The sequence below is a fragment of the Corvus moneduloides genome, chromosome Z, assembly GCF_009650955.1.
Source record: "Corvus moneduloides isolate bCorMon1 chromosome Z, bCorMon1.pri, whole genome shotgun sequence".
NCBI classification, from domain to species: domain Eukaryota; kingdom Metazoa; phylum Chordata; class Aves; order Passeriformes; family Corvidae; genus Corvus; species Corvus moneduloides.
In genome coordinates, this window is record NC_045511.1 from 30,173,679 (window position 1) to 30,198,091 (window position 24,413).

Sequence of the window (24,413 nt, forward strand, 5' to 3'; positions counted from 1 at the left end):
GATCTGTAAGCTCTGCAGGCTGCAGACCCCGATCAGTGCCCCGGGAGGTATTGACTTGCCTGTCATGCCTGCTGGATCTGCGTGCCTTTCCGCGCGGTGCCAGGTGCAGCCCCGGCGTCCTTCCTGACCTTCAGACGAGGTCGCCCACGGGCCGTGGCAGCGGCTCCCCAGGAGGCGCCGCTGCTCCCTATCCCCGGGCTCCCACTACTGCCGGCAGCATTCCGCCCTAGCCCCCTCCCTCCTTTTAGACCCATACAGGTTACTTTGGGGCTTGCTGTCCCATCTCTCCTGTTGGCGACAAAAGGGCGGATCAGCAGCAGAACTCGTCTCTTCCGCACCCAGCTCCAAGCCGGCTGTCGGCATCCCTAAAGGTGGGTGCCGGTGCTGTGGAGGGGGTACTGCCCTGCTTTGCCACGTAGCGCTCGCACAGCTCCTTCCTTCTCACCTTCAGATGCCGTCCCGAACCCGGGTTGGACAACGGATCGCTGCACTCGCGTCCTTCAGCGACAATCGCAGGGAGATGACTTTCCTCTTTTCCCCCATCCCACCCTTCCCCTCCATCCCCCCCCCCTCCCGCCCTCGCCCCCCCACCTGGATAGGGAGAGCACAGAGACGAGCAGCCGGCGATTCTTCTCCGGCCACAGTTAATCCGAGGCGAAGCAAGAGAGAGGAGAAGGGTCTGCTCCCTCCCTATCTTCTTCCTTGCTTCTCCAACTCGTTCCAGGACCTAGGGAATAAGAGGGGATCTCCGGGAAGGACTCAGAACAGAGGATGCAGAACGCTCTCCCACACCCTCCCCCTTTTGCAGGAAGCCGTGTTTGCAGAGATTTCCCCTGGCACACACACTGACTCCTGAGGAGAGGCAAGGAAGCAATTGCAAAATGCAACAGCGGGCTGACAACCACCCCTCCTTCCCCCCACGGCAAAGCACAAGGACACCTGGCTGCTGGAGACAGCCGGGGATGGGGTGGGGGACCCCCATGCAGATACACGCACCCCTCCGAGGGGCTTGGGAAGCACTGGGGGCCTGCTCGGCGGCGAGCATCGAGGGGCGAGGGCGGCGCAGGGAAGGGGCGGGGGAGCCGGAGGCAGGGGGAGGGAGAGAGTCCAGCTCCCGCAACGAGGGGAGGAGGAAGGAGGGACCGTGTCGGTGGGATGGTCCGGAAATGCTGTGATAAAAAGAGGGGCGCGGGGGAAAAGTAGGGAGAAGCTCTGGACTCATTCCTTCTCCCCCACTCCGCACCCGCAACTTCCCCGGCAACCCTCGGGCACACGGGCGCCGGCCGGAGCCCGTGGGAGAGGAGAGGAGCCGCAGCAGCCGCCACCTGCCGCAGCCACCTGCCCCGGCCCGGCCCGGCTCAGCACAGCGCCTGCCGCCGAGCGAGGTATCGGCGACGGGGCGGGCGGGCCGTGCCGAGCGGAGCCGGGAAGGGCAGAGAGCAGAGGCGGGGTGCGGGCACACAGAGACAGGGACAGCCCTCGTCCCTCCAGGTGCTGGCACGGCTGTGACCCGGTGCCGGAGCCGGGCGGGGGGTGGGAGGCAGCAGCCGGAGCGGCGAGGCTGCTGTGCTGCACCTGGGGCAGGCCGGTCTCAACCTTGAACCGTCCCGGCTCACCCCGAGGAGGTGCAGCCCTCGCTGGCACTCCGCTGGCGGCTTTCCGAGGGGTTCTGGTGGGGGACTTTCCATCCCGCCACCCGGACTGCATCCGCATCCTGATCGCCCAGCATCCCCCGGTTGTTCTCCCTGGCACTTGCAGGGCGCTTCACCTTCAAATGCCCCCTCGGCGGTCCCGGGCGGAGCTGCCACCTCGGAGCAAACCTTCTGAAAACCGAGAGGGCGAGAAGCAGGCGGAGAAACGAGAAAGTTCAAAGGTTTAACCCCTTCCTGCCCGTGTGCAGGAGACAAGCTTTGATGGGGCGCCGCATTGCTCCTCCGCACTTGCTCCCGGGCACTTGCCCAGTCTGGGTGAACCACCGTGTACCCCTGACTCCTCCCACTCGCTGACCGCTCGCCAGCATGCAGCTCTGCTCCTCAGGTGCCTTGCAAAGCCGGGTCTGAAGGGATGGAGGGTTGGAAACTTGTCTGCACTCAGACAAAGGGGGGAAGGCTGAGGGGAGAGAGCTGAGGAAGACCAAGCATTCGCCTTTTCTTCTCCTAGAGACGCTATTCCTCTTTTAATTGTGCCTCTTTGCAGGCTGCCTTCCAAGGATTCCTGGTCTCTGTGCATGTGAGGTGTGAAGGTGGGCGGGACCCCAAGCAACAAATCATGGATTTTGTTATGAAACAAGCTCTAGGAGGTAAGTGTGGTTGGCACACGAGGGGCCTTGAATCTCTCCTACCTCTCCCCTCTGCACCTGGTGAGAGAAGGGATGGTCTACTGTGGTAGAGTCTGCAGCTGGAATAACTCTTTGAGGACTTGGAAGAGCATGCTTGTCACTGGTTCATTATCCCAGAGTGGAGTGTTTGAAGAGTTTGAGCAGGAGAGGGCAGCAATTAGCAGAGACCAAAGCCCTATGTCAGAGAAGAGCCCTCCCACACAAGGTGTGCTGGCCCTGGGTCATGCCTAATTGGCACCCTACCATTTGGATGCACATCCTGCTGTGAATTGTGCACGTCTTGATTTTCTTCATGCCATGCCACTGAGGCAGGTATTATAAAGGATGCAGACTGGTTTAGGCAGAGTAAACCCAAAGAAAAGAGTGGCATTTTTTCTGCGTGTGTAAGCCCTCTTTCATCTTTGCTCCAAAGATTGGCCAAATCCTGAACAAAAAATGGCCAGTGCAGAAATTTTTGTCCCTGATATTTTGAGAGTTATTTTTTTAAGCAAGAACAATGCCACAAAAAAAGAGGGAAAATAAAAGAATGCGTTCCTACACACCTTACCTGGATTTGAGGCCAGCCTTCTATTTGTTTCTGTATATTAGCTTATGTGTGTGAGGAGTTGTTTTAACCTAGTGTTGGGAAATAGAAAGAGTAGGGATGTGTGTAGGAGAAATTGAAAATACTGCACAAATATTTGGGAATGAGGAATGAGGTTCCTTTTTTCTGCCACAGTTACTTTCTAGGCTGCTTGACCTGTACATTTGGTCTAAGCATCACTGAGGCCATGCTGGATGCTCTTGGGAACTGAAATATTTGCCTCAGGGGAACTCGATCATTCTCTCTTGTACTCTATCTCATGTGTGCATTTTTCATTCTTTTTTCTTTGAAGAAACTGTAGAATCATGGGGCTGTGTAAATGTTTAATGTGTGGTGATACTGATGTCATACACAACTTCAATGTTTACTGCAGGGCTCTCTTCCGTGGCACGGAAACAATATTTTCATCTCTGAAAGTGGTGGGTGTTTTTCACCACAGGAACAAAAATGTCAGAGTTAGGAACAGAGCAAGCAGCCCAAGTTTTAGTTGGGGTATTTTGAATAGGGAGATCAAACTGGAGAAGAAAGGGACTAATTTGGTTACATGAAATAGCGAGGTATGAAGACATCTACGTGAGAAGGTAATGGTTTGTGTGGTAGCAATGCTGTTTCATTTCACTCTTCAGTGCCTGTTTTGAAGGAGAATGAGTGTTAAGATCTGCAGGCTTTGCACTGGTTCCTGTAGTGTGAACAAGGTTGCTTGCTCAGAAATGAACTAATGTACCTGCAAACTGGAGATACAGTCACTACAGCTGGAGATCCATGAATCCAGTAAAGGGAAATAACTGCTTAGAGACTGCAGTTAAAGGCAGGGGGAGGAGGGCTGCAGCAAAGGAATAATGTCTATGGTGCCTGCTTTTTTCTGCAGCTTGGTGACTTACATGAGTTGGAAGCAGTGTCTGCCTGTGCTTAACAACATTCACCCTGGGCAGACCTTCATTCTAAGATGATGTTGCATGCCAGGGTCAGGATTTATATGATAATAGGACTTTCTGAGAGGTTAAATTCAAAAAGCATCTTTTTGTGAGGTCTGAGCTCCTGATGTCTGTCAAGATGCTGCCCAGGGCACCAGCTCTTCTGCCAGATGACTTAATGTGTCTGGAACTTACCCACTTACTCAATAAAGGAGAAGCCTCTGCAGAGTGGTAAAATCCAGGAAATGCTAATTCATTAAGCGGAGTCCTGTTTTTAAATTACAAATAGTTTCAACAAGATAAAACAAGTTCTCCCAGTGCAAATATAATATGGAAAATAAAGGTGGTTTTGGACACTGGTTTTTCCTTGGAGTTAAAGTCCAAGCTGATGCAAATCACCCTAGCTGGCCACACTGGCACAGCAAGCCAAGGTCTAAAGGTTATAGCTTTCTTCCTTAGTTCTGGAGCCAGAATCCTTTCTGTCTGCCAGTTCTGATATCCAAAGGGAGATTTACTTAAGAGTTGGGCTCAATGATCCTTCTGGGTGCCTTCCAACTCAGAATAATCTGTGAATTGTGTCCACAAGGATGGTCAAATTGAGCAAAGCACCAAACCTCTAGTGAGTGATAGGCTTGTTTTGGCTAGGATACATGGTCTGATCTGTTAGTGACCATTTTTATTATCCTCACTTTCTGGGAGGCCTTTGTGTGGATTTCATGGCTCTTTGATTTTAGTTTAATATGACTTTTCCCAGAACACCTCTGAATTAATTTGTCTGTTTGATAGGATTTTTTGAATGGTGCAGAAGTTCTTACCCCATTCTGAAAATCTCTTATGGCGCTCCTAGAAGAAACAAAAAAATTCTGCAATTTTGTCAGTAAGGTCCCCTCTAATCTACACAGAGTCAGACCTGCTATAGATTCTGCTTGCAGACCACCTACAGCTAAGGTAGCTTAACCCTTCAACCATCTCAGCTGGTGACAACTCACAGAGGCTGAGGGCCAGCTGGGTGTCCTTGACAGAGCATTTTTATAATGGGTATGTCATTTTCTCTTCCCAGTGTAGAGCCCTAAAATGAGGCTTAGGTCAGAGCTTATGATAGCTAAGAGCCTGGATTTGAAATCTGTTTGCAGGCAGGTGCCTTTGACCTTTCCCTACTGGACAAGTCTATTGGACCCTACCATGTAGGTCTCTGAAGCACTTGAGGAGTTTGGGACCAGATTTTGTCACAGGGAGTGATCAGATAAGGTACTGAAAGAAAAATGTCATTGTTCTCCTACCTCCTCACTCACCTTATTGAGGAAGAGGAGGTCTCCCTCTCTGCTAATTAGCAGTAACACTAAGCTTAGCAGAACGCTTCTGTGGGAGTTTTGCCATTGCCTTTAAGCAAACTTTGAAGATATTACTGTTGTCTGTAATGGCACAGAATGATCAGATTTGCTTTTCCTTGGAGTTTTGCCCTTAGGGGAAGAAGGCAACGAGGTGTTTTGAAGTTAACAAGCAAGGAAAGGCAGTTATGCGGTGTCAAGTTGCTTTGTTTGGAAGTCTGTGTGACTAGGGTATTTAGGTTTTGTGAAATCAGTTTGACAGGTTACTGTATTGCTGAAGTAGAATGTGTCCTTTCCCTGACTTGTTGTTAAAGAGGGTCTGCAGAAGCCTGCTGTTTCTGTACAGTGCAAGGTCATCCTCTGCTGTCCTGCCAGCGCTTGGATTTTGCTGCTGTGTTGGCAGCAGAGTTTCTGCCTGGAGGTTGACCAGCTTGAAATGTGTCTTTTTAAATCTGTGGCTTCTTCATGGAAAAATCCTTGACCGTTTCGTTAGCAGTGGGGACTGCGGTCCAGGAAAAACAGTACAAAATAGTAGGTTATTTGGCCAATTTGCTTCTGTGGCTTTTTTTCCCCTTGTGCTTCTCAGACCTTTCAACACCCTATATGGAAGTCAAACAATTTATTTTCTTACAGTGAGAGAAGCCATGGAGAAGTCATGATGCTGATTAGCTGTGTAAGACAGAAAGAAGAAAATAGTAAGAGGAAACCTAAAGGTTTAAAATTGCTACTTCTTCTTCCACAGGAGTAACAGCAAGGGGATATTTTGTACCTCTGACCTTGCTACATCACCAGACATTGACAGAGGTGGGTAGCCAGGGTGATTGGTCACTTCGCTGTTCCTGTGACAGTTCATTAAATGAAGACAATCAGAGTAATTTCATGACTATATTTTATGTTAGAAGTGCTCTTTGCCAAGTCAGGTGAGAGCTGGGCTACTGTCATCATGACCAATGATTTCCCAGGAGAGAGCAGGAACTGGAGGATCTGAAGAGGGTCCTGAAGGAGTTTAGCTATAATGCTTTTCACTGTGCGTGCCTTATTTCTTCCTAAGTTTGTGTGAAAGCAAATTGTGCATGAACACCTGACTCCCATGTTGTACTACACTGTATCACTTCCTCTGTCACTGCTGGCTTGGACAAATAGGGAAACTGGATTGAAATAGAAGACAATGAACTTCATGAAGCTCTTCTGGGTGTCATTCCGTTACTGGGTGATTTGAGGGCCAAGGGTCTGGGATATTTTCTTATGAAAATGAAAAGAAGATACCTATGGAAAGTGAGGAGGATTTACTGGAATATTGGATCATGATGTGTTTGAAGAGAGAGATTTCCTAGTGCAGAAAGCAACATTCTGCGTACCAGAATATTGTGAAATTGTGCATATACAGATTGCACAGTAGCTCTAGATATGATGCTGCACTGAGCCCTTTTAGTGTGCTGCTTTTACTGGCATGAATAGGAGAAATGGCAAGAACTGGACGGTAAAAGGTTGGGATGCCTGACTTAAATATTGACTTTTTTTAATGTCAGCCTGTAGATAAATTACGAAAATCCTTTCACGTGTAACAGTGCATATGAATGGTACTGTCTAAATTTCTTCTTCATGCTTCCAGCACCCCTGGAATTAATTGTGCAATGCAAATCCCACTAGGAGGAAGGGTACGTCTGAGTTTCTGGATAGATATTCACTATGATAGATACTACAGGCATGATTTTCTGGTTTATTGGCAGCAGTTTAGAGTGGGAACTGCTGCTTCACATCTGCTTCTTCTGTCAAGAATCAGTGGACACTTGTTTTGGTTTAGAAGGATTCTGAAAATACTGCAGGCAGAAAACAAATGCAACCAGATTGCCATCTGGAGCACGTCAGCGGGGGTGCACTGCCTACTTCGTGTCCCTTACCAGCAACTTTGATTCAGCTAGGTATACCACAAAACACAGTCCAGAGGGAGTCCCCTTGTTCTTGAAGGCAGACAGAGATCCAAGCCCTCATGAAGATAATGGGATTTAAGACACTGTGTGACTTAAGCTCTGAAGGAGCAGCTCCTGTGCTAAGCTTACATTAGGGAATATGTGAGGGTGTGTGAACACCAGATAAGCCTGAATGAAAACCACACTAGTGTTTAACATCTTAGCAGTGACCTTCTGTATATTCTACTGCTGCATTTGCCTCACTTTAGTAGCTTGTGATGTGAGGATTTAGTTCTTAATTTTTCCTGCAGAAGTTAGCAAGATTGAGTGCAGTCAGGGGCCATACAGACCTGTTCAGGGTGGAACCGTGAAATAAACACAGAGATTTCTATTTTGTCCTTCTCCAACTCACTCTCTTGTTTCTCACATTTCCAGTTCTCTGCTGAGCCTCTGTGCTGCTCTGGGACCTCAGGCATCAACTAGGCTGTGCTCCACTGCTTGTGTTAATGTATGAAGTTCTGGAGCAGGACAGAAACTGTAATGCAAAACTGCAATTCATAATGCCAACAAATAGTGCTGGTATTGACTTCTGGGGTCTCTTTAGTCCGTGATCCTTGAAACATTTAACACATGAGGTCTTTCACTCTGCAGTCAGGTGCATCCAAATCACAAAGAACAGAGAATGTGGCAAGAGACATGAGATCTTAAGCCCACTGTAGCATGTGATAGGTGTTGGAGGGCCACTTACTTTCATTCTCAGATAAATTCTGCCTATATTGTGTGTAATTCTGGGTCCCACAAATTAAAAAGATTTTTAAGGGAGTTGAATGTATCCAGAGGAGGGCAACAAAGCTGGTGAAAGTGCTGGAAGAAATGTCTTCTGAGGAGTGGCTAAGGACTTGTTTTTTCTATTTTGGAGAAACAGAGGCAGAGGGGTAACCTTGTTGCTCTCTACAGCTTTTTGAAGAGGGGAAGTGGAGAAGGAGGTACTGATCCCTTCTTCCTGGGATCCAGTGACAGGAGGCAGGAACCTGGGGTAGGTGGCATATCTGATGCATACATTTTTCACAAGGAATGGTATTAAAAGCCTTATTTTCTTCCTAATGTGTACTGTGGCAAAGAGATTTTCTTCAAGGAATTTGGTAAAGTTGCAAGATGTCTTCCAAGGAAGCAAATGGTTGCTGTTGAGATGATACCAGTGAAACAACTACAGTGATGGTCAGCTGATTTATTCCATCCATGATCCGAAACAGGAGATGAAAAACTGGCGGGTCCTTTCTTCCTTTCATATTTGCTTGCCTCTGTTTGGCCTGCTGCTGTTAGACTCACATAAAACCTCCCCCTTGTGTCTGCTGGGATCTTACTTATGTTTGTCTTACTTGCAAGCAGGCACTGAGAGCAGTGTGCTTATTGAAGTATCCTTGGAGGAAATGTGCAACCTTCAGCTGATTGTAGAGGTAGGCCACAAAGAGCTTAACTAAGATTTGTCCTGCAGGTCACCTGCTTGCCGAAAGCCTGCTTGGAATGGAGTGACATGGATAAGCAGGAAGTTTTCTCTCTCAGAGCAGGAGAAATAAGGAAATTTCACATATAATAAATAGTCTGTCTAGGATTGATTCATGGCAGAAAAAAAGATTCTTCTCCTTGGTATTTCTGTCCACTTTGAAGGAAGTTCTGCATACTTTTTGATTTTAATATCCATTGCTGTACACATGAATCTTTCTGACTTTTATAGTTTTTTACCTTTCATAATCGAAGTAGAGAGAAGTGGTGGTTTCTTGCCAGCTGCATGGTTTTGGCACAAATAGAATTTGTCAGTGCTGAAATTTTGGCCTGTGTTGCATAGGATATGCTATCTGCCGCAGTGGATTTGGAGCTGGGCTGGAGCTTAGTGGATGATGTATTACAGTTACTCAGATCTTCCTGGTGAAATGGGTTGCTCTAAATATAAGCTACTGGTTTGCCTTTGTGTTCGTTCTTAAGGAGAGGGAAGTGCAGGATGTAGTTCAAGTCTTAGCTGTGGACACCTAGGTACTTGCTCATGTTCTGGCAGAAGGACAGGCATTAGAGAAAACCCATGTATACCAAAGCTGATGTACGTGGAAGGGCTTTGTTCTCTGACTAGAAGGGTAAGGTTTGAATTCATAAACCTATGAAATCAAATCTATGAGGCCTACCTGGGTTTAGAAGTCTTGTTGAGACTGTATGGTCTGTATTTGTTAGCACTGCAGTAAAGGCTCTCCACTAAGGGAAGACAGGCATCCTGCCCTTAGAGAAGACAAGAATGTCTCTTCTGTGCTGGGACACCCCCCAAAGGCCAACAGCACAAAAATCCACCCTAGCAACAAGACGGTGTCACTGTAAATTTCATGCGGAAGTTGCATGGAGATGAGAAGTTATCCAGCAGTCTGCCAAATTGTTGAGGAGGCCTGGAAGAAGAATGGCAATAAGACAGGCAGAAAGAAAGGGATAGATCTCTAATTTGTTGCCACTGGGTTTTCTCATATCAGAGGGCTACATGCAAGAGGCATGTTCTTCTGTTTGAAGGTCAAGGTCCCTTCTCTGATCTTTATGTGATAGTGTTCAGAGAAGAAAGAGAGGGAATAGGCACTGGTGCTGAGACTCAGAGACAAATACAGGTTCTAGTGTTATCTAGAGTGAGAATTCATAGTTTTCTAGGCCATTGGAGAGAGGATATGGTTCATGAAGTGGTAACTGGGACGTTAGTCCCTCAAAGCTGCAGAGTTTCTATTCCCACTTCCAACAGCTGTAAAGACCCTCAGCAGCATACTTAGGGCTCTTCCAAATTCTCTGCTCTCCTCTTTCAGTAGTGGGCCAGAAAGCACTCTGCCTTAGCCTTGGATGCTCTTCTTTGTGAGGCTGCACCTTTGCACTGCCTTTTTATATTCATTCCATGTGCTGAAACCTAGTGCTTGATCAAGGCAACACAGAACCATAAACATTTGCTAACTTAGTGCTTTGAGCACTTTGCTGGTTGCCATCATACTTTCTCAACGTACAGTTTGACTGTGAGAGCTTGGATATAGTCACTTATGGTTCTCTCAGGTTAGTTTTTGGGTCTGGAGTACGTGTCTGAGCATGTAGAACATTGCTGAGAAGGCTGAAAGTTTCTAACAACTGCTGAGTAGATGCTCATGTGGTTTGCTAAAGGGTAACAGCTGCAGTTAACAGACATGGCAAAGGTTACTAGTGATCTATCACTGGTACGAATCACTGTGCACATTAGAAACAAAATATTTCAAACTAATTGTATCTCTCTGCTAGGGACAAATTGACGACCACCCTGTGCAATTTGAGGATAGATTTTTTTTTTTCACCCCCTTCCTCCCATACTTTTAAACGAGCTACTTTCAAGTTGAGGGGATGCAGTCACTGCAGAAGTGCATTAATACAAACGACAGATTTAATCTGCTGACTTTGTGCATCTTTTTGCAATTTGAATTTGTCATTACCTACAAGAATGAAGCTGCTTAGTAGCTACATTTTTGCATCATGATTTGAATCTTGTAGCTTATTTGCAGTGATACTGACCTTGAAGGAATGTCAAACATACAACAAAATCAACATAAATTTGGGATTCAAATGGCTGTGAATTACCTTCTGTGGAAAATAAGGAAAGGAAAAAAAAAATCCAGGTGGGGAATGGTGGAGCTGTTTTGATAACTCCAGTCTCCTGAGAGAATTGGAGCAATGAAGGGGAAGGCAAGCAACAATTAAAGGAAAAAGGATGGGAAAGAAATGTGTGTCAATGCCTAGGTTGACAAATAGCTGAGCTGCCATGTCTCTGTGTCCCTGGATCTCCATCTTCTTTTTTTTTTTTGCTGGTGAGCTCAGGCAAATTTGACCAGCAGAAAAGAAGTTTGAACCTTCTGTTGAAGGTAACCGAGTGTAAGATGGTTGCCTCTATTGCTGGCCTTGTCTGTGGGAGAACCCTGGGTATGCTTGGGAAGGTAACCCGATCTCTAGGTTAAATGGTGTCTCTCCCAGTCTCCTTGCATAGAAAGCAGTACAGGACCCCGTTATCCCAAGAAAACCACAGACTCGACTAGACACATGGGCCTCTGAGCACTACCCTTCCCTTCATGGGAAGCGAACAGCATTCTTCTGTCCTTCTATCACTCCTTCTGCTTCTTACTGCCGGACAGAGCTGAACTTCCAGATTAATGGACTTGAAAATCTGTCCTTGACTTGATATTGGCAATGATCCGTTCTTGCTATTTCTACTTCACTGCCATGGTGTTACTGTGTGTAGTGTGGAACTCTCTGCAGCCCCCCTGAAGGGGCAGGAACTGTGTGGGACTGCCTGGCCTCTGTTCCAGTGCCTGTCTTCTTGAATTCTTTGAAAATGCATATATTAATCAAAGTCTTAATTTGCAAGAGGACTTTGGAAAGCTTTTACTAAGGCTGCTGTTTTGGTTTTTTTTATGAAAAGCTTTTAAACATCCAGGTTGTTTTTTCTCAGCAACCAAGAAAAGAAGACATATTGCACACATGAAAGACTATATGAGACTAAGACATCATGTCCAAACAAATGTATTATTAATCTCTGACAGATATTTTTTTTATGCTGGAGCTAAGTGTATGCATGCTACTCTTCCCTGAATCTGAGTGAAATGTTTTGTTCTTTGTGAATAAGATTTCTCTTTGCAGTTTCCTTCAGATTTATTTTTGCCTTAAAAAAAAAAAATTAAAAACCCAAACAGAATACAAGTAAGCAAAAAAACTGAGGAGAACAAGAAAATACTCAGAGATTTTGCCAGCATATGTATATAGTCCCTCCTCTACACAGTCCTAGCTGGAAATAGAAGTTCTTGGAAAAAAATTTAGGAAAAAATCTAGACTTCATTAGAAATAGATTTTTTTTTAATTTTGGTGTTTGTTTTCTTTTTTTTTTTTGTTAATTCTATGTACTTAAAACCCTTCTCTTGACAATTGCAACTTTCTCCTCTGTGTTTTCCTTTAAATATCAGAAGTTTCTGTTCCATGTCACCCTGGCTGCACAATGACAAGCTTTAAAGGTGCATGAAAGGAAATTTATAATTGCATGGAGATAAATTAAAATGCTGAGGAAAAAGGTTAAGCAGGGACACAACTACTCTCTCTAAATGCATGAGAGAGGTGAACACTGCAGTGAAGGAAGAGCTACTTAAAGTGAAAGACAATACTGGTAAAAGGATTATGTGAATAAATTGGCCACGAGCATCCTTGAGTCAGTAATTATTTTCTCTTGACTAGTGGGAGAGAAGAGAGGTACTCTCTCTGGGGAATCCTGCTGCTGCAGCAAGCACAAAGAAATGGAAACTGAGTCTTGGGTGCAGTTGAAATAACTGTACGTGCTCAGAGAGGTAGGGCCAGTGAGGCAGGAAGTAATTACTGGTCCTGGGTACCTCAACAGAGAGTTGATGTCTTTGAGTCTTCACTTGTGAGATTGTCCATAATAACAGAATTTCCCTAAAAAGTGGTTTCAATTTTACACTAAATTTTGATTTTGTTCCAATATGTGATAACATCTGATGGTGTCCAGAATGCAGCTTAGTGGGAACCAGCATCGTGTCCCTCTGGGTCAGTTATTTACAGAGCTGTGGTAAATTTTCCCTTTTCTGGAAACATTTCAGCCCCCTTGTATTTGTATGACAGAAGAGGTCTTCCAGCTATATTATGTCCATGCTCACAGATGATTTGGAACCAACCTTTGGATTCAGATTGAAAGTGATTTTATTTCAAAGGACTTGGTGGATTTACAAAGTAATTTCTAGAATAGATGGCTGCACTGGATATCTTTCTAGCTGTGGTTCTTCAGCCCAGGCAAGGATTTTGAGTTTCATGTAACAAGCATAGCTTGCAATTCCCTCCATGGTAACTTCTACCCGCAATTTATGTGGAAGCAGCTGTTTTCAATGCATTTGGTAATTTTTTTTGTTTTATGCTACAGTTGAGATGTAAGTAATTTAAGAATTAGGTGTTTCTCTGGGACCTCTTCCTGGTTTTCAACAATTGTCTGAAAATAAGCTGTTCTTTCTTCCTCAGTACCAATATTTACTATTTTCCTGATCGTTAGACTCAGATTACATGCCATAGTTTATGCACCTGCTATCTGTCAATATTCTGGACACAGGCTTACATTGCAGCATGACTTAGATCTCTTATCTTGGCAGTGATTTCAGAGGGTGCCTTGTGCTGGCCCAGCACTCAGAGAAAGACCCATGTCTTATATGCAGGACTGAACCTCTTGGGCCCAAATGCCTCCTGTATTCTCCTTCCCCATGGCTGATAACTTTTCAACCAGGTCTCCTTAAAACTGCCTGACTAATTCAGGAGTGCCTGATCAAAGGAAACCTTCAGCACGAGCACACAGGTGAGTGGTAGATCCAGATTACTGCCATTGCAAGCTGTTGGCTTCTGGAAGAGGAGGAATGTGCCATCCCTTTCTTCTGATTGTGCATGTTGTTATATTGCCGATGAACACTGTGCCAGGCAGAGATCCCACTGCAATTCACATCTCTCTGAACACCATGTCAAGGTGTTTAACATGTTTTTTGGTCATGTGGCCTGAGATCCCCTGTTGAGGAGACAATGACTTGCCTCATGGCTGAGGTGCTTGATTGGGACTTCTGGTTTTGTGTTTTGAATGTCATCTGGTAGAACTTTTCAGCTGGTACTCCTACTGGGTACTCAGCACCTCTCCTCCAAGACCACAGCATGTGCTCCTGCTATGCTGGCAGATGCAGTAACAGTTGCCTAAAATAAGTGGTTAAAATGCATCCTCTCAACCACTACCACAGACAAGAGTGTTCTGTTTCCACACAGGGAAGTGAAGTCAAAGTGCACAAAGTTTTGAATTTGCTTCACATATTGAATCCTCTCCCTGGGTTAAATGTAGAGTGTGTCAGTTTCAATGCTGTTTTTACTCCAGCGGACTATTTTGAATTGGCTGCCCTGACTTAACAACACCCATTATTTTTTTTTTCTCTTTATAGGCATGCTGTCTTATTGCTGGTTCTTATGTAGTTATTTGTCTTGTTTTTTATTCAGGGAATCACCTTAGAGTACATTTTGCTTTGCACTGTACAAGATCCTTCTGTACTACGTCCTTTTTATGTACTCAAAAAATTAGTTCTAACTAAAAGACAGTAGAGCTAATCTAGCCCAACAGAGACAATCTCTGGGTGACCAGGGACTCTCAGTGCTCGATCTGCACAGCAAGGTCCTGGGCACTCATAGGCACTTCTTTGATACGGCATAATGTAATTGAAAAATTACAGCTGTCTTTCTTGACAGAGATCTGTCAATCAACAGCAATTGAAGACCAGCATTTCTATTAAGTCCTTGCAGATGCAAGTACAATAATCAAAGGAGTTTTCTTCCTTAAAAACTCAAAAAAAATCCCCTCATAATCTCATGGGTTGGAATATTCCTTGTTTTCACACACTCTGAAAAGGATTAGTCAGATCTATCACCTTCATGTGCATGGAAGAGGTATTTATGGCATATTATTAGGGATGGTCTGGATAACCTAGGGATGGTATTAGTTACATAAGATTTCAAACATACCTCAAGTGCAGCATGGATGCTGTGGAGTGAAGCAATTATCTGTTTTGCTGTCTTAAGGACAGAGCGACCTAGATTCTCTCTTCTTTTTTTTCCTCTTTTTCTTTTTTTTTCCCTCTGTTTTTCCTCACAGGGTGGCCCACTTAGTTGATTAAACTGCAACTCAATTATAACTGGTTATGTTACAGTTGGGAATAAAACAGATGTAAAGAGAGTGGAGCTGATAAAGAAATTTATTTTTTGCCTTACTGGTTAGCTGGAAATTATGATTAGGGTTAAGTGACAAACATTGGGTTTAGTAGCTTTTGGATGACAGATATTTCACAGTAGCCTTGGCTGGCAGTATGGAATACAAAAGTGATTCAAGGAAAAGGTGTCCATTTTGTGGCAAGAAAAAAAAGGTAATAGTCTAGTTTATGAAAGATTTGAAATAAGCTTTAAATCCAAAAGAAGCCCAAAGTCAGCACATGCAGGGACAGCATGGTTGATATTTTGTTTGAAGTGAGTACATAAAACACATTGACACTGGTGCATTATTGATAACTTTTATGCAGTGCAAATTCTCTGATAAATTATTCGAGACATTAGGAGGGTAAATAAGTCATCCACGTAGGAGGAGGTGACCAAACTCCCATCCTGCAATCTTTCATAACAAAATTACCCTTTAGGTTAAGGACATGACAGCCAGGTAGCATGTGGTCCATGCTAAAAATACTGTATTTAATGAAAACTGACATCGTCTTAGTGTTGTATAAATTTCCTCATCTATTCTCTCCCCTCACTTTTGTTCTGTGCCCAGGGAACAGAACAAAAGAAAATGTGTTCAGTGCAGGACAACCTGGAAAGTAAAACTCCTCTTCTCATGAAGTTCAGGGTGTGAAATGATCCAGTAAGAACTGATAAGCCCTGAAGATGTGTAGAATCAATTACATTCCTAGGCAGATATCTCTTGGGAGATATTTACAGCAGGGATGAAGCTGTGGTTGGAACCCAGCACCAGACTTGTGAAGGGATTCCAAGTGCTGAGAGGAGTACCTTCTGTCTCCTTGGGCTGGATGCTTAGCATGGCTTGTTGCTGTGTTATGGCATCACCTGCAGCTGAGTAATGTGCCTTTGCAGTGTTGCCACCTGCACATTCGAGCATGACGACTTAGCCAGGTGAAAAAAGCAATGGGAATTCTGTTCTTACTTCTGTCTCTGAGAGTGGGAAAGCTGATTCTGTAAATACATTTATTGATGACAGGGCAGGGGAAGCCTACCCATTCCTCCTCTGAAAAGTCTCATTACCCAATTTCAGCGGCTGTGTGCTATCTTGCTCCTCGCTTACCACTTCAGTTTTTGAAAGCTGTCTCAGAGCTGGAAAGTCTGTTCTCTGCAGTGTGAGGTGGCTGCTCTCCTTACCTGCCTGGATTCCCATTTGGTTTTGATGCCATGAAGATTTTTGCCTTTTCTTTTATACCCCTGTTATACCTTTTTACAACTTCTGTATTCTTAGTGCTTTTTCCCTACATTCTTGGACTTGTTTGTTCAGCTAGGAGACTAAACATTTTAGAAGCTTTGTAAGTAAGGGTTAGTGTGCCCCAGACCCCAAGGTCCTCTCCAGAACACATTCTGTAAACTAAGATAGAACCATCCAAGGGAAGGTTCCTTGGGGAGGAGGGCTCATTCAAGCCTCTCATTGGGGAATTTTTGATAGATATGCTAATTAGTAAGACCTATAATATTTTACCAGATCTCTTGGGGGGGGCATTGTGGTTTGCATTTCGGTGCATTCGACCTGGATGTGTGCACCTAAAGATCCTTAAAATAAACACCAAGGTAAAATCCCTTCTTCGCTTCTAGCCATGTCTGACTCCTCATTTTAAGATCAGGAAAAGGCACCAGCTTCAGCAAAATGGGAAAGAAGTGTCCGTGTATGTCAAAATCTTCCTTTCGTATCTTGGGCGTTAAGAACTTACTCAGGGATCAGAGAAGAGCTCATGGACAAGGGCCTTCGGAAATCGTCCTTCTTGCATTGGTGCTGAACTTCCCTATAAGGAAGGAAGGAATGGGCTGGTAAGGAAGCAGTATGCAGATATCCTGGGAGACTGTGTACAAGGCTGATGACTGAGTTCATTGGTTATGGCAAGGGCCTGATCTGCTCCAAGTGCAGCTCACTTAAGCAAAAGAGAAAGATCACACTGTTCCATCTTCAAACATTTTGGAAGAATGAAGTGCTATTAATCTTTGTAGGGAAATTTTTGTCTGTAGAGAAGGATTAATCAGAGATACCGTGGAATATAATAGACAGTCATGTAATTTGAGGACGTTGAATGTCCTAGAAGGCCTTTACTTAAAGATGACTGACATCACAGGGAAGGCCGCACTTAATTTCAAATGGTCTGAGTGCCATTTGAAATTTGAAAGTATCTGAGACACATATGATTTCAGATTCTTTTCTGTACCTCTTCTACTTGTGTTTTTATAGTGACTTTAACAGTTAATTTTCTTTCCTCTCAATAGCTGACAGGCACAGACATGGACATTATTGCCTTGTCTTTCAGTCTCCTTTTTTTCCTCATGCCAAGAACCCTCATGTCAGAATGTTATCCTTTTGTTTTACTTTTGTGCTAAGATAGCACTACAACTACTTAACGGGAGAGCTTAGGAATGGTCTCTTGAGATGTATCCACCAGGATCAGACTATCCGTGTGGTATTCCTCATCTAAAATGCAGTGCCCAACAGGAGAATCTAATTGGCATCACTTGTCTCAGCTTCAGGAGTGCTTCAGTGTCCTGAGAAGGCACAGTTTGTTTAGTCATGCCCAGGATCAAGAATGCTTTACATATTTCATGTAAGAAAGATAGGCAGGCCTTAGTCCTGAAAATGCTTTCTTTCCTGTGCACCTTATCACACAAACTCCAATCTAGCTTCTCTCTGAAGGCATCTTGTGATTCATGCCCATGTTATCACCCTGCACAGAGCAGTAAATCACCCTTGTCTACCTCCAGTCACTGTTGGGCATCCCTTTGTCATGTATTCCTTAGGAGTAGACACCCTTTAATGGTGCAGCTGGTGGGTGGTAACAGCATGAATCTACTGACATTTTGCTAATGCTATTTGTTACAGCTAGAGCTTCTGTCTGTGCACCACAGAAATTCTGGGGGCTCTTCTTCCCAGTGACCTGTCAGGACCATCACAATGATGGAAGGAGGGAAGTGAAACACTAATTCTTGTTTGAGGGCTCAGCTCTCTGCTTATCTACTAATAAACCTGTAACCGTTTTTTGGACTGCTGCAACATTTTTCCTGCAACCATGTGTCTAGATTCTGATGCTTGCCACTATTTAGAGCCAGGTGTTTGCTGGGCCCAGCAGTGAGGACAGAGACAAAGAAATGATAGCCATGAATTTGCACCGCTCAGCGGTCTGGATTACAGGGCTGATATTCACATGGTGCTGCTGAAAGAGGTGTTGCAACTGCCAGTGGAGCATATGTGTAGGGGTTAATGCACTGTGATTATATCACTGACGGCCTCTGAGTAGTTAAATTCAGTTCAGGGCTCAAGTGGAGAGACCTAAGGTTCCCTATGTTCTGTAAAATGCTCCCTTTTCATGTTTGCTAACCTTTTAATTAGAGAACCAAATAGAGAAAGTCATAAGAGGTAACTGTCTTGAAATGCAAAATGCTCAGTAGAGCTTTATTTTAACAAGGTTCCTATTCCCAGTCTCTTTAACTACAAAGCCCTTATAAGGGAGTCAGCTCATGAATCAGTCTTCATTAAGACATGTATTAAAACTGGCAGTAACTGCCCTCTCAAAAATAAGGAATTACTTGTGTTGGGCACAACAGGATTTATTGGGATTTTTTCTTCTCATTTAAATCCAGTTCCATGCCCTCAAAAACAAAACGAGCAGCCCACCTGGGATAGTGAGAGGAGAAAACTGTACTGTCACGGCTTGTTTGCTCCTTGTAGAAGCTGGCCTAACCTTGCAGCCTTGTTGCTTAAGAATAGAGAGCAAAACACATGTAATCAGCTACTCAGAAACCTGGCTGAGTTTACCTGACTCTGTGGTCATGAGCACATGCCAGCATGGTAAATGAGACCAATTGTCTATCTACAGATTTCTCTCTTATTTTCTGGCCTGTAGGATAATTTTTCAAAGGTGATATGGGAAGTCCTGTCTGTTTTCCAGAATATTCTGGGCCCCTGAAGGATATTGGGGAACAGAAGGTGTGAGCCAAGAGCTTTCTTCTCTCTGTCTACCATCACCTTAGCCCACTATCAAAAGCAGAACTCCTTCTTTAGCTCTCATTCCTGACATGTTATTGACTTCTGGGTCTTGGATGGCAGTCAATTGCTAGACATTTTTTGAACACTGCCAGTGAATTGTCAGCAGGCCTCCAGGTTATGAGCAGCTCAGTCTGGTTTATACCAGAGGGCAGAATGTCTGCCTGAATATTACTTTCTTCTGAGATTGTGCCTGTAGCAAAAAATGTGTGAGAGAATACCAGCTGGATAGGCAGTGGTGCTGTCACTGCGTTCTGGGGCAAGGCCTTCAGTGTGCCAGTTCAGTGTCATGGCATAAGTAGGCTGGACTCCAGCTGTCATGGTCTACCTGAAAAACAATGGTGATGTGGTTTCACTGCTGCATGATCTATGCAGGTAAGCATAAGCAGAGGTACATGGCTGTGCTTCAAACCACTTAGCCACACAACACCAAAAGATGCAGAGAGTTGGACTCGTTTTGGTGAAAGGATGTATTTGTCATGAAAAGCTATTTGTTATCTCAACTTCAGCTTGATTAACTTGTCTGTGTAACATTCCAGCTGAAGATCCTGACCAAGCTCATTACAGAACTCAAGTGGATAGACCAGTTTGATAACGGAAAGTAACACAAATCATTTTAACTAGAGACTAGTGATTCACTATTTAACATCTAAAAGATGTGTCTTCCCCAAGCAGATCTCTGGGGAACATTTACAACTTCTTCCTATGAGTAAGCATGTGCTCCTTCTCTGGCCCAAAAGGTGATAATGAAGTGATTAAAAGGACCTGTAATATTTCCTTGCAGAGAAGGATGAAATACAGCATTGGCATATATTCTGGCCACTAATAAAAAGAGCAGGGTGAAGGTTATAAGGTCATTTAAACATTTTCAGCAGAATACAATGACTCAGAACATTGGGATGATTTTCTGCCTGATATATTCACATTATGTCAGGATGAGGAAGAGATGTATTTAGTAGCTCTTCTCTTTAAACTCCAATATAAGCTATTTCCTGGCACACTGCATTGATTTTCCTCTCATTGTGATCTTGTAATAATTGTAGGGGCAGGGCAAAATGTAATCTCATGTATTCTATGCCTCAGCTGTGACAGTAATTTAGATATCTGTCATCATCTTTTCAGCAAAACTGCCAGTGAGTTCCTTGCAGGAAGTGTTCATGTACTTGTGCACTTGAATACTCCTCTTTTAGTAGGCACTGTTGGTTTTGCACTTTGTCTGTTGCATTCCAGTATTTGAGAAGACTTATAATGCTAATTTTGCCCTGTGTGGCAGCCCTTTTTTGGTTGCCCTCATCCAGATACAGAACTGAGGAAAGGCTGTTGTGCTTGATGGCTGCTCTGTTTTTTTTTCTCTTGTAATGCAAAGTATTCTGTCTCCTAACAAGACTTGCATTTGTTACTTTCTTATATCACCTTGTTGGCACTTTACAATGGGATAAGTGTCCATGTTGTCATTCAAACCATTAATTAAAATGAAGGATAGACCTTGCAGAATATTCTACCAGCAGCACATTCTTCCAACCTGACAGCAAATCAATTGTGCATCAGCTTCCATACTTGACAAAGCAATACAAGTGTTTTCCAGAAGCCTTTTGGTGGTAGCTTCTACAAACAGTGATGGCTACAACTACTACTGTTAACTGGGAAATTCTGAGGTACTCCCAAAGAAGCAATATTAACTGACCTTTTAAGGAACCTGTGAGAGGCAATGCCTTCACTTAGGGTGATAGGAGAGAACACAGGCAATGTTGCTTTACCATACCTGCTGGATGCTCACATCAGCTGAGATTGCTCCTATCAGGATTGTCTTCCTGGCAGAAGGTCACAGCTACAGACAAAATTGGCTTGGAATGCTTGCAAAAAGGAGAAGGTCTGTAGTTGCTTTCAAATCTGCTAAACAGCAGTCAACTTTATTGCTTCATTGCAATGGTTTACTCTTTTATTTCTTTGCTTGCTCCTGTGAAAGTTTGGTAGGGCAGTGGAATTAGGAGAAGTATTGTGAAACTAAAGAAGGTTTTGAGCGCTATGAGGAGGTATCCTGACAGCAGAATATGGTGTCTGACAGATCTTATGTTATTAGCTGCCTCAGAGCTGGGGTTATCCTTGAACTGAGACATGCCCCTAATTTTCTAGAATTTAGAAAGGAGTGCTGGCAAAGCATCTATGAGTTTTGTGATTGGTGTTACACTCTAACCAATGAACCAAGTTGTTATTGGTGTTATGTCTTCTAAAGTATTGCATTCTTCATAAGTGCAAGGAACAGGTTATTGCTTGTTAGCACTGTGCTATTACCTCTCTCCATGTACTCTTCGGTCTGCTTTGTGGTTTGATGGATATTGGTCTTTTTTGGAACAAACTAAAACCTTCTATCAGTGTGGGAGTCCTCTCAAAGGAGTACTCTATTCATATTAGAAAAGGAAGCATCTGAACCTTAACTCAGCATGCAAGAGGCAGTTTGTATGGTGGTATGTATTTCAGGGACCTTGTTTTGTATAGGAACGAAGGAAGACACAACTAGCATGAGCCATTTTTATGTGCTGTGGCTCCCTTGGCAGAATCAACAAGAGGCTGATCTTAAATAGGGCCAATATACTGAAGATGACAGGTGACGATATGGGGGCAAATACCTGAGATTGCCATCTTCACAAGAAGAGAAGTAGGGTTTACAGGAGCTGAAAAAAGAGTACAGTGTCATGTGCTGGGAGTAGGTCCCTTGAGCAATTGCTGGAAGCTGCTGTGAATAAGATATGCTGTCCTTCTTTCTGACTATCCCTGACAGTTGCACTTTTCTTGAATAGGAGTAACTGGCATAAACTTACAGGTGACATTTGAATTTTGAATATACTTACCAGTCAAACACCACTTCAAGTTTCCAGCCTGAAGAGACAGACATTGCTTCTTAATTCTGTCTTCCATTCTGTAAAAAAAAATCTAAACCCTTGGCTGTCTTCAGGTGTACTAATTTAGGACCATGTTTGATCTTTCTTCTAGCAGCATTGACATTTAATCTTTTTTTCATGCCAGCTATTAGAAGGAGGTGTGATTTCCCAGTGATTGTGGCCAGTATAGTGGCTGCTTGTGTGTAGGCTGCCTATAGGGTGGTGGGAAGAGTTCTTTCTGTACTGGAAAACAGTGCACTGAGTTCACAAAACAAGTTAACTTGGCCTGTTCTTTTAAAATTGTATAACTGGAAATTCATTGGTGGTGTTTGCAAAAGGAAGAAACAGAATGGAAGTGACTCAAGGATTAATCACACTGTCCCATTTGCAATTGAGGCATGACACTCAACAAAAAAGTTTACCTCAAGAGCATTCAAATGTTTCTCTGTTAGTGGTTTTTCTCTCTTTTTCATTATGTTTGAAACTGGAACTTTGTTTTAGTGTCTAAGCAAAAACAGTGCTTTAAAAAAAATGCTTAAAAACCTATTCCCCATCTCTCCCCATCTCTTGATCTCTCTCTAAGTCACTGTTTACCTTGCCGCAGACTTAAAAGGGGTGAAAAAAACCATCAGTTTTTAACAGTTGCATTGGTTCTCACCTTAAAAGTATAAAGTTTCACTCTATGTTAAAACATAGCTTTGTCTACGGCTGAAAAATTGGGATGTTTAGCATAAGAAGATGTAGATCAATGGGATTGCTGTGATCCCAGCTAATGTTTTGTGGCTTTAATCTTGAAATGCTATAAATGAGGGTCAGTAAGGTAAAAAGCATGAACTAAAATTAGGCATATGTGTTGCTCCTTTACTTGGTTGGGGCTCTGTCATTTTCTGTAAACTGTGAGGAAACTAGAACTTGTCAAGCCTTTATAGTTGCTGCTTCTTTGTTGTCTTGGCCTAGACTGAGATCTCTGCACGACAGAAAGCTGAAAGTGTGTGCAGAGCTATCGACAGCAGGCAAGAACATCAGTGAGAGCCATGATGTGTAGAGACTTGCAAGGACATGCAGAGTACAGCCATCAGTTGCTATCTCTCTATATAAGATAGTCCTTAGGCCTTGTTTCGTGCAGCCACTGGCATTTATTCTTGGCAGCAGAAAACCTTGTTCACCCCTCATTTTAAACATTTGGTGTTCGGCCCATTTGAAGAATGTGAAGTCACACATTTTTCTAGCCGTGCTTCTAGGTCATGTCCCATCTTTCTTTGCATCAGTTCTGTCTCCAGTATTGCTTCAGATGCAGCTGTGCTTCTGGGTTCTTTTGCATAGCAGATTTAAAATTGTGATAAGCAGCTGCTAGTTGGAATTGAGGCTTAGGGGCTCATTAGCTCACAGAGACACTTATATTTTCATTTCCATTTTTGGGGGAGCTTATGATACCCTGTAATTACAATGTCTGACGGCTCTCCATCTTCCTGGGGCTGAGTAGCCACTGCTTTTCTGCTCATTTGATATGTAGCAGCAAAATTAACCATTTGTTTAGAGACCAGCTAGATTTCTTACACTGTTGTCAGCCATAGAGGTGGTACCCTCCTCAGCCCTCCTGCATGCACTGGAACAATTTTTCAGTATTAACAATGGATCCTGCTTCTTTAGAACTGCCAGAGACAGTACGGTATTTTCCAAAGGATGGAAGGGTCTTTACCGTTTTTCACAGAAGAGTGAATTAAAGCTCAAAGGTAAAGCCCAGCCACTGAGATGTGAACTGGGTGAATTTGCCATCCTGACGAGAATAAATCTCTTTATTAATAAAATTGTGACAGGTTAAGGTTTGAGAATTGCCAGTGATATATGACTGTGAAAGTATATTCAAAGTAATATACTAATTCAAAGCAATACACTAGCAAGCGCTACTTCCCCCTCGAGATAATCATTCAGCAGGCACAGAGTACTTTTCTTACCTAAGAGGTGGCCCTTTGAGGGGAGAAGACAGGTTCAGCCTGTTGACAGATCCCAGAAGTTAGGGTGGAGTTTTCCCCTCAACATTTCTGTATTTTTAACTAATTTTTATACTACTTCTTCATGTTGAGGTGGAGCTTGAGTGACTTTAGTCATATATTGTACTCAGTGAGTGGGGATTATATCTTGGGGGTGGGTACCTGAGATAAATTTGTGATGGGGACACTCATTCTAGTATCTATTTTCCTATCCTATTTTGTGATGCTTGCTGTTTCACCGCACCTTTAGGTCCTGAGAAAGATAGCTTTGATCTGATTGAGGGCAGGGGGGGCTTGAATTATCAGTATTGGGAATCATTCATCAAGTTCTTAGAATCATAGAACGTTTTGGATTTGAAGGGAACTTCAAAGATCACCTGTTTTCAATACCTCTGCCTTCTACTAGATCAGGTTGCTTTAAGCCCCTTCCAACCTGACCTTGAACACTTCTAGATGGAACATCCACAACTTCTCAGGGCAACCTGTTGTTATTACAAGATTACCAAAAAGAAGTATATGCATACAATCACTTACCTTTATACTCATATATATAGAGTATGAGAGGTCTTGCCTGCACAGCACTGACCAACCTGATCCCAGGAGTGTGGCTGATCAGCAGTGGAAAAGGGTC

The 24,413-nt window shown here is 43.7% G+C and overlaps 1 protein-coding gene across 2 annotated transcripts in view; it reads left to right on the forward strand.

Annotated features, from left to right (window-relative positions):
- The first annotated feature begins 279 nt into the window (after window positions 1-279).
- Window positions 280-24,413, forward strand: part of CPLX1 (complexin 1) — a 111,427-nt gene continuing 87,293 nt past the window's right edge. The window contains exons 1-2 of one of the 2 annotated variants that reach the window (XM_032096041.1): window positions 280-371; window positions 2,197-2,299. In XM_032096041.1, the coding sequence (XP_031951932.1) occupies window positions 2,269-2,299 (31 nt within the window). In that variant the 5' untranslated portion in view covers window positions 280-371; window positions 2,197-2,268. Of the gene's footprint in view, window positions 372-1,172; window positions 1,386-2,196; window positions 2,300-24,413 lie in introns of those variants that run through there. The other variant, XM_032096040.1, reaches the window with a different exon arrangement.